Source organism: Primulina huaijiensis, chromosome 17, assembly GCF_012295235.1.
Source record: "Primulina huaijiensis isolate GDHJ02 chromosome 17, ASM1229523v2, whole genome shotgun sequence".
NCBI classification, from domain to species: domain Eukaryota; kingdom Viridiplantae; phylum Streptophyta; class Magnoliopsida; order Lamiales; family Gesneriaceae; genus Primulina; species Primulina huaijiensis.
Genome location: NC_133322.1, coordinates 17,108,068 through 17,119,088, shown reverse-complemented (window position 1 = coordinate 17,119,088; position 11,021 = coordinate 17,108,068). Strand labels below are relative to the sequence as shown.

The 11,021-nt window shown below is 34.4% G+C and overlaps 1 protein-coding gene across 1 annotated transcript; it reads right to left on the bottom strand.

The window, feature by feature from the left end:
• Positions 1–9,641: 9,641 nt before the first annotated feature.
• On the bottom strand, positions 9,642–11,015 carry LOC140962259 (transcription factor DIVARICATA-like). The gene is made up of 2 exons (XM_073421107.1): positions 10,450–11,015; positions 9,642–10,352 (listed from the first exon to the last, which is right to left on the bottom strand). The coding sequence occupies exons 1-2, from the start codon at positions 10,854–10,856 to the stop codon at positions 9,899–9,901; spliced, it is 861 nt and encodes a 286-aa protein (XP_073277208.1). The 5' UTR covers positions 10,857–11,015; the 3' UTR covers positions 9,642–9,898.
• Between the last annotated feature and the right edge of the window lie 6 nt (positions 11,016–11,021).

The following is an 11,021-nucleotide window of genomic DNA, read 5'->3' as shown; positions in this document are numbered from 1 at the left end:
CATTTGGAATTGGACCCCTTCTTCTAATACCACTGTAGTTACCCGACCACAAGTCATCACCTTGTTCACTATTGGTACTGGTCGCCCTTTTAATTTTGGACATCTGGTATTAAACACGGTCCTACAATTTGTAGAAAGAAGGATGAAATCTACCAGACTATCTTTTCCATCCTTGATCTTTGGGATACTGGAGTCACAGGGATTCCTCAAAGAAAAGGACGAGGGCCTATCTAATATAGGGGAAACCATCAAAATCTTTCCTGCATATTTCAAGAGTAACAGAAAACTAGACCTCCCTTGGCAACACGGCATCCACATCCACTCAAGATCTCGAAGGCTTCGTCATGCTCTCTGCCTCTCATTTACATGCCCAAATTGACTTTGGCCTACAACAGATCCAAAAGATCAAAGATCTCATTGCCTACTATGAAGAACATGTGGCTAAGTATCGATTGATGTTGGAAGTTCGCCTCCATTCTAGCCAAAAAAAAAAGTGCAGAAGGACCAAAAATGAAAATGCAAATGGATGGAGCTAAAGCATCTGGAGGAGTTGAGACTGATGAGCTTACAGACATGGAAGAAGATTGAGAATAACTAATTATGATCTGTCTGTAATGTTGTTTTTGATTTTATATTGTTTTGCTCTAATATCTGTTTACGTGATTAATGAATTTTTTTTTTCGTATGTCTTCTTAGGTTTTCTTGTGTTCTCAAGTTGGTGTTGACAACACTATCAACAACAACAATGCCCTAACACGTCAAACTCAAGGGGAATTGAACTTAAACTCAGAAGGAGATACAATTTAACTCAAGGAGAGCTTAACTGAATAAATGATCAAGATTATCATTTTTAGATGTTTTGTCGGGAAAGGAAAAAAAATGGAGATTGAAAGGAATATTTTATTTCTTAATTAATTTTTGTTATTGATATTATCTATTTAAATTTTTATCTTTCTAGATCATTGTGCTTGATTTATTTCTATATATTAGAATATTTTCTTTTAATATAGTGTTTATCTATAAGATATTTTATCATTGTTTAAAAGAGTTTTATTCCTAATGAAAATCATGTTTCCATATTTTGTAATACTCTTTTATGGAATTGTCTTTAGGTCAGGATATGAGGAATTATATATACAAAATATTAGGAGAAGAGATGAGCTCAGCTGCTGAAGTCTTTCTGAGCATACACAGAATTCAGAGTTGAAGATTCTCGTATGAAGAATTTGTGTGATTGATTTACATATTTACCGTGTTGTTGATTGGTGTTGACGACACTCGAAGAAAAACACTGCATGAAGTGTTGGGTGAAGAGTGGTTTCGTTAGGTTTTAAGCAATATGTTGTTTTGTGTTTTGCATCTAGTATTGGGTTTGAGTTTTTGATGCATTTTAATTCATTGGAATGTCAAGAAATTTGATTTTGTTAATCTCACTAATATTGTTTTGTGTAAACGATATATATATTTTTCTAATGAATTTTTTTCATGAGACAATGTATAAGTATTTGTACTTATGCATAATTTAATCTGTCTTATTCTGATTATTAAAGTTTACGTGTGTTGAGTAATTAATTTTCGCTGCATGTTGTGTTCTAGTGTTGACAACACCTGGACACAACACTAATTTCTGATACACATATCTTAATTTATTTCATATTCATTTATGATCAACATCCTATCAAATTTGATTTGAGAAGTAAAGATAATTTCAATCAAATAATATTCGAAATTCTACTCAGCTCCCAAATCCGGATTCCGAACATAGCCAAAAATATTTCTACGAATGATACATTTAGCTAAGAAAATCTTAGGGACACCATGAAGATTTAGACACTCAATTTTCATTGTTCATTGTTCTTGAACATGTTCCTTCTTACATTCAAAACACTCCCACCTTATATAAATCCAACCAATAGCTCAATAATTTAGTGGGTCTTCCTCATTTCTTATTTTTTTTCACCAAATTGGTTATTTTTTTCCCATTTTTTAGTTTGTTTTTTCATAGCTAATTTTGTTGCTAGTGCATCTTTGGTGGGGTTCCTTCAAGAACCACAATAGAGAAATATTACTTTATGCCACAAAGGATCTATTCAGGGTGCTTTCTTCACCCCCTTTTTCATAATCATTAGTGTTTGAATAAATTTATAGATCATTATGAAGCAAGATATCCGAANATATAGTTTGTGAGATTAGGTATATGGTCTAGATATACCGAGGGGAATATCGTCACATCAGAATAAAGTAATAAACTTTTTAGTGGTGAAGCTTGCAAAAAGTTTATCCTTTTTAAAAGGGAGTGGGTTTAGTTTGTCATACCACCAAAATTGCTTGTTGAAATGGTGATTCCCATCTTTGTTGCCCAGTGGCCAGTGGGTGGGGTGGGGGCGTAGCCTAAACATATTGTAAAAAAGTTTTTTGTTATGAACTAATTTGTTTTCTAGATTTAGTCTATGATTGTGCTATTTCTTAATTAATCAAGCTCGAGAATAAATACTCGAACTTGATCAGCTTGAGTTTGATCAGCTTGAGTTTGACTCGAATAGTTTCAAGTAACTTGAGTTTCAGCTAGATTTTTCGAGCAATTGGAGAAGTGAAGCTCAATTGTATCTTGACCTTTGACCAAGTGTTTAAGTCACGCACGAATTACCCAAAGTATTTTGACTCGCTTGCATGACGAAAATGAGAGATAAATGAGAAACTATGCAACATCGATAAATCTAGGAATTCACATCTTAACTTGAAGAGTACTTGGTCCACGCTAGATTGAATTGATCATTAATGATTCTAGTTAGATACACTAACTAAGGTCAAAGATGGAGTCATTAACTTTATGAACATGACATGATAAACAATACTATTATTTTGTACATATGTAATTAATAATTTAATTATTAGACATGTCCATATCCCACCTGATTAAGCGGAAAATTTTCAACTTTTAAAGGTTCCAATCATTCTATTATAGTGAGAAAAAAGAGAATCCCAATAAAAGTGAGAGGTCTTGTTCAATGTAGATTCCCTGGTAGTTAATTTAAGAAAAAAATTATAATTTTAGTTTTGTAAGTTAGTTTACTTTGAATTTTAGTCATGTAATTTGTCAAAATTTATTTTTCATCAAATAAATTGGTTTTTTTTTGTTTTAGTCCTTTTGATAGAATCGACTGGAAGAGAATAATTAAGCTAAAATAGCTAGATTTTTGAAATATTGGACACTGAGAATTTAAATTGAGTTTGGTTTTAAAACCATTTGGAAGACACTCAAAATAATCTCTTATATTAAATATTTTGAACACATTTAAAAGATATGCAAGTTGAATTTGTAAAAAGTTTTTTGTTGAAGCATTTTATCTAACACTAGATATACAATATTTTGGGTATTCGAAGAACATATAAAATGCTTCAACAATGTATCATAAAAATAGTAGCAATAGTTAAATAAAATAAATAAATAGACACATATTTGTTTATTGAAGTTCGGAGATTAATGACTCTTACGTTACTCATTCTTTCACCTAAGATGATCTACTAGAAGACTTTGATTTATACAACTCCTTGTACAAACTCAATTCAACTTAAGACTCATATTTATTGTCTAATTGAATCTTCCAGCACACTCGATTATTGGCTGCAACCTCATTATTTACATAATGTTTAACGTCTCTTATGTCAAGAATACAAATACAATCTTTAATGTTTTGTGTAAAAACTTACTCATCTAAACTTTGAAACTCAACTATCATATATAAGCGTGACTGATTGCGTTAAAAAAATTTNTATCAAATGTACCATCACAGTTAGGCTTGCTCTCATTCTAGCTAATATCTTCACTGCTCGTGTTTTAAATCACATTCAAAGCTTGTATATTATATTCAATATGTTGTATTTATGGCCTCCAAGAATGATATAGACATCAGATGCAAGAAAATAATCGTCTGGAAAGGTTGTGCAAGGATTCTGACATTGCAACGGTCAAATTCATATTTTTGGCCATTTTACAAACTGGGCTATTGATGGTATGATATGATTTGACCTCAAATCAGCTTGGTCTGATCTAGTTCGAGATGTGTGGCCTGACTTGAGCTGAACCAAGTTAAGATGTTCTGTTCTTTTAATTATAATTCTTGATTCATCAATTTTTGGGAAAAATGATATATATGAAAGTTGTATATATGTCTCTTAGCTTTACACGGAATAAAGAATAACTCAGTTCCACGTTCGTAAGAAAGAGATATGCTCGACAGTTCATACTCTTGGTAATCTGAAATTTTTTCTTTATTCATTGCTGAACCAGTAATTTCATCATGGTTTAAAAGCTTCTTCGGATCCGATTTAGACTTTGATCTATAAAGATGATTTGTAGATCATTCTCCTATCTACGTAATTCGTACTGGTCAGACTGAGCTGATTGTTGTTTTCGTTTCCGTCAGCTCAAGTTTGCGACTAGTATTTCCGAATTAACTGAATCGTTGTGAAATATGAATTGTGTAAAATTGAGTTTTATATTTAATTTTTTTTTACATCTTGTCATTTGCATCAACGAGATGTGAGATATCATTAAAAAACTGCAACTCTCTAGATTTTTCAGCTTTGATGATTTCGAGTTTTAGCTTTCAACTTGAGCTAGCAACTTCAAAATTGAGTAAGTATGTTAGAAACACAATAAAAAAATTATCATCAAAATCAAAATTGCTTGTATTTTTCAAACCAACAATCTCTCTCTTTTTTAGGATCGCAAAACTTGGATACACAATGATTTCATCTAATATATTTCTCTCCTTTATGTGAATTATAAAGATTGATTATTAAAATAAGTTAAGCACAAATTTTTATCTCTCCCTTAAAATTATAATGAGTTCTCCTTCAATATTTTTGAAAAATTGAAATTGATAAAAATATAGGGATGAATAACCAAATTTCTCCATAACCTATTTTATGTGGCATCACACTTGATCTGATTTTAGTGAATAAACTGCTTTTCCTCGAGCATGGTTAGGCTGAAAAATTTATATCGCTTCAATCCACTACAAGTCTAGAATGCAATGCAAAAAGCGGTTTGTCATTTCAACACTCGAGCAAGGAGTTATGAAAGTTTTTGTAAAGTTGCTACAAGATGCTCGAAAGTTCAACTTGACATATATATGTTAGAAAAATACGAAATTTCAAATTTTAAATATTAAAATTAGTTTAAAATTCTCTTTCAACAATATGAAGCGGCTCGGTTGCAACCTAAAGCAACAATCATTGAAGAAACTGCAACTGAAGCACCATCTACTTCAACTGCTCCTCTGAATCATCCTTCAGTTTCTGATCAACAACAGGATGCAGTTGAATAAGTCATTGCTGAATTGGAAAATCAAACTGAGACTGGATCCCAAGCCTTAGCAATGATAACTTTCAGTCAGAAGGGCAAAGGCAAAGCACCAGCAATAATTGAAGCCTTATCTCCTGAAGTACCAATTGCTACTGACACTATGATCGAAGAAATTTAGTCCAGTTTGCACAACCTTATGTCTACAGTTTCGGAAGTCAAATGTACTCAACTGATGCACACTCTGAGATTTGATTTCATCAAATAACATACAATGAAGGATCTCAAGAAGATCACAAAAGACATAACTACCTTGTTTCATGACTTTGACCAACTGAATAAGAATAGAGTCACGATTCCAGCTTTGTTCCAAACCCAGGACATGCTCATCAACATAATTGACTTTGTGTATACAAGTCTGTCCAAGAGAATGGACTTAATGCAAGAACAAATACTTAATGCAGTATCTCAAGTCAATTCAGAACTCCATCTTTTCTCTCACGTCGCGGGTGTTGACAAAAAAGGGGAAGAGGAACAACAGCAAAGTGAGGGTCAAGGTGGTACCTCAAAGGAAAGAACTGGACATCAAACTGACCAAAGACCAGCTGACAAGAAAGCCAAAAAGTGAAGAGTACTCCTATATCAGTCAAGTTCAATTTCAATTCTTATTTTGTACGAATCTGTATATATTTCCATTGAAAATTATTTTATCTACTATCAGTTGTATCGGTTCTCGAAATCTAAGTTTTGTCAAATACCTAAAAGGAGGAAATTGTTAAAATTAAAGGTTTCGGAGTTTGACAAACAAAGTATCGAAGTTTGCAGAACTGATCAGTTAAACTAAATTACATATAACTGATCATATAAGATGGAAAACTGAAGTCATCCAAACTGAAGACTAATGAGAAAAATGATCGGATGCAATCGAACTGAACAAAGTTAACTGAATCAGTAAAGTCAATTGATTCAACTGAACTATCATTTAGAACTGAACAGGACGCCTTAAGTTCGTTCAACTGATTATTCGAATAGTCAGTTTCACACGTTATCAGTTAAACCAGCTTTAAATCGACAAATCATACTAAGAAGATTGTAACTATCAGAAGGAGCGCCGCACAGCAGACTGCAACATCGTACTATTATTAGAAGAATGTTGACACATTCAGAAAGAATGAATAAACAGATATGTATTAATTAATACATTCAATGTTACCGTTGAAAGAAAATCCTATAAATAGTTGAGGAAGTTCATTAAGAAAACAGGATCGAGAATTTAAGAAAAAGAGAAAATTTGAAAAATTCAGTTACTCAAGATCAGTTGCAATATTTTTTAAAAAAAAATCACACTTCATAGATATATTCATAGCATTCAGATTATTATTTGAGGAAAAATATTAGCACATTACATTGTTGTATTCTATCTTTAAATATCAGTTGTGCTATTTTTCTGTGCAAGATAATCAGTTTGAAATACTGATAAGTTAATAGAAACTAAGAGTTTCAGTTTGGAAGTGTTTAAGTCCAAAATAAAGTGGGTTATTACAGTTTCTGTAAGTATTTCGTTTATTCCTTGAGTATTCAATCTATCAGTTAGTTTATTTCTGCACTTCAAACTAGTTAACTAACTGATATCGACAACAAGATTATTGAATTCAGTTTATCACTAAATTGATTCATATTTTGAAAAGAGCTAAAAATCTTAAAGTGTTTATTCAACCCTTCCCCCTTCTAAACACTTTGACCCATCAAACGGATCCTAACATTTTTAAATGAGCACGAAATGTCAATATATTAATGGTTTCATTGTTCATTATGTCAAGATGAACAATGCGCATGAGCATGCAGATTGTTCAACAATCAATAGAAAGCGTAAAAACGAGAAGCTCCATTGGAAGCAAATGCTGTATCTCTCTTCCCTTCAGTCGAAAAATAGAGCGAGTCTAGTTCATGTGGTTCCTATGCCGCCGCGTTTTAGTTGGAGTGCAAGAATGTTCAATAGAGGCTACTAGTGAGTTGAGTTGATGTTGCCGAATTTTCACCTATTTTTCTTTCTTTAGTTATCAGTTTGCTAGTTTCTTTCTTTTCTTCTTGAGCTCCAACTTTCTTACCTTTTTTTGAATTCCTTTGTTCAAGAGTCAAAGTTGTTGAGGTAATGATTTATCCCACAAGTGGAGGGCTCAAAGTTTGACTAAGAATCGAGAAAGTTTATTTGAGAGAAAAAGGGCGCTCACATCCAACTAAAGCGCTAATGAGCAAGAAAGGAGATTGTTGGAATATTTCATGTTCGCAATCTTGATTTTGATATTAACAAAATTTGTTATTTTGTTACTAATGATTTGTCGAAGTGCGCATGATGCTGAAACTGATCAGGCTTCGAACTGATCAGTGACCGAGCCAAAACTGAAGCTATCAAGACGCTAACTGAAAGTGCCAACTGATTTCCCAACTGAATCAGTCCAACTGAAGTATCAAAGACTAGTTCAACTGATTGTCCAGCTAACAGACAGTTAGACAGAAGACCTTCAAAATCCCGGTCAGCTGATGAAGTGCTCAAATGATGAAGAGCCCAGCTGACCAGTTCAACTGAAAGTGTGAAATCAGTTCAACTGACGAGTCAACTGATTTCACCAGACCAACTGAAGATCAGTTAGGAGCATCAGTTATGAAGTAATCAGTTGCAGATCAAGACAAGCTTACCTAAATGGATTCCAGCTACGCACAACGATACAAAAGTAACTGTACGATCAAAGTACAATAATGGACGTTGCAGCAACACTTAAAGACAAAATGTTCCAACATACATGTCGGAAAAGTCGAGATGCAAATTTCAAGGAACACATTTAAGCTGCAACAGATATAATTATTGAGTCTCACTGTACGATCAGTTTCCCGCCTATAAATGAAGATCAGTGAAGACCAACATCATCTAGAATACAAGTGTAAAGAAGAGAGGGCACGCTTAAAAGTCTTATCAGCATAAGAGAGAAGAAATCAGTCCATTTGTGAGGGAACACTTCAACATGTTATCAGCTTAGTTTAGAAGTCTTTTTCCCTCGGTGTGTGAGAAGACCTTCGTATGGCATTCATTGTTCAGTTCTCACACACGCACACACAATCACTCACATATATCAGAAAGCAGAGCTTAAAAGATCAGCTGAGTGAGTCTTGCACAAAGATAATAAACTTGTGTATGTAATCTTTGACACAGAGACGTTAAACAAGTGTTGGCTGAAAGGTGTTGCCTTCAGTCTAGGCTAGGAGTTCAGTTAGGCAGTAGGGTAAGTCCTAAGCTGAGTGGGTTTGTACAAGGGTTTGTATGAATCAAAGTCTTCTAGTGTATCATATCCGAGGAGGTAGAAAGGGTGACGTAAGAGCAGTTGCAGTCTCCGAACATCCATAAACATATCTTGTGTATTTAACTGTTTACCTATTGCCTTCAAATTGATTTGGTCAGTTAGAGCATCCGTCAGTTCAGTTTTTACCATAACTGAACTGATATATGTCAGAACTGTTCCCATATAATTCTAAGTTATTCAGTTGCACAATGTATAAAACCAATTAGGTTTTCCTAACGAATAATTACTTCGAGTGTTTTCCGCTTGATTATTAATCAAACTCGATTTAATTTATTGGTGTAAACATTCTTAAAACACGAGTTATTGAAGCTCATGGAGAATATTGTGTTTGAAGCAACTTCGCAGGTGTGTACACGATCCTTCAATTGGCATCAGAACTAGCTGTTCTAAGAAAGACATTTAAAAAACTGATTTTTAAAATGTGTTTTAAAATGAAATTTAAAATGGATTTCAAAATCCTCTAACATCTGTCTCATGGTAGAGATCGACTCTTGCAAGGTGTTGTGATTATGGGTTGGATGTTGTCTAGACAATAATGATTATATATTGCACCCGAACCAACATGCGAGCAACTGAGAAACTATTGATTTACACACGCTAAATGAGGTTTATTTCATCGCATGTGCCATAGGATTAAGACTTTTCTGAATTGGAAAAAGTTGAGCGCAAGGAGTTTATCATATAATGGGACAAGCAGTGAGCACATATTCTCTCCCATGTTCTCTGTATAAGCTACAAAGGACAAGCTTCTCTTGTGCCCACAATTTTTTTTAGCAACACATGATGCATAGCAAAGATTTTTGTATTACTGTGGAGATTTTAAAGTAATGAAAAATTTTAATTGAGGTAAAATCATATTTTCTTGAATATATGGTTCATAAAATTTTATGAATTGCTCCGATGCCTCACTCACTACCACTGTTCATAATAGTGGAAAACACTGATAAAAACGTTAATTTCATTGTATAAAGAAACTATAGTGATGGACAAATTAGAATTCATTTATTTACTAGGAAAAGAATAGTATCCACAAGCATTACAACTTCTCAATTATCTGAACCAACTTCCCAAGAATCTTGATCACCCTGCTAGCTAGGAAGAACCATTTTCTTGATCTTTCTGTCGTTCTGGATTCTTCGTTTCAGACAATTTTTTCGAAAAACTGTAATAGATGGCATACTAGCTAGCTAGCTTCATCGGCATCAAGCATTGAAATGCTGGAAGTCTAATAAATTTAAGACCTCCATTGGTACGCTGATTTTAATGATATTGGGTGGGCTGCCGTCTGAAACATTTTACCGTGATGTTCCAACCCGATTCCAGGTAATTTGCTCATCAGCATATTATGTTCTTGTAGATTGAGTCCAAATGAAGGACACTCTTGGAAACGCATCATTGCTCCTGGATTCATGCCCGATTTCGGTCGCTGATGTTTCATCGAGGCCGATGTCTCAGGCGAACTACACGTATCATTTCCCGGTGAATCCGATTGATTGGTTTCTTGAAGATTCACGGTGGTGATATCATGTATACTCGATCTTCTCTTGTCTTTCCCACCCGAAAGTTGCCTGATGAAATACTTCTGCGCATGGCTAGCGACCTGTGTGGGAGTCCTTGTTGTCACGAAATTGCGAGAAATATTCCTCCAGTCCCCTTTACCATACTTCTTCAACCCCAAAAGAAACTGCCTGTGGATCAAAAACAACAACTGAATAAAAAATCTATAAATTTCCGAGCTCGAGGTCAGTACAATTGAACAAAGTTCAGAAAATTATTTAGTTTTACCTGTGTTCTTCCTCAGTCCAGGGCACCCCTTTCTTTCTTTCATGAACAGAACACCGAATCGCAGCGTTTCGTTTCCCGACAGGACAATACATTTGTTTGCTGACCCATTCCAATGTGAATGAATTGGCGCTGTATCCTGGAACTGGAATCAGCCCCGCTTCGATATCGCTTACATCTTCCACCAATTCCCTGTACTGTTTGATCACATCGTTCACTGTTTTTCCAGGGATCATGGCCGCAACATTGTCCCACCGATCCGGCGTATCTCTATCATATATCGCAAGGGCGTTCTCGAATTTCTTGTTCTCCTCAGGGGTCCACTGGGTGGTTGTATTGTTTTCCTCGTACAAGCAGTTTGAGTTCTTGATATACGATCCAGGAGACAGGATTGTCATTTCTCTGTTCATTTCGCCAAAAGGACCGGTCGAAGTGGGGAAACAGAGTTCAGAGGTGAGAGAAGATACGAGGATTTTAGTGGAATCTGAATTTTTTTGTAAGAATCTGGGAGAGGACACCCTCGAATTCGCAAAACCCAAGAAGATTTTGTGAGAAAATTGTTGAAAAAAAGTAGA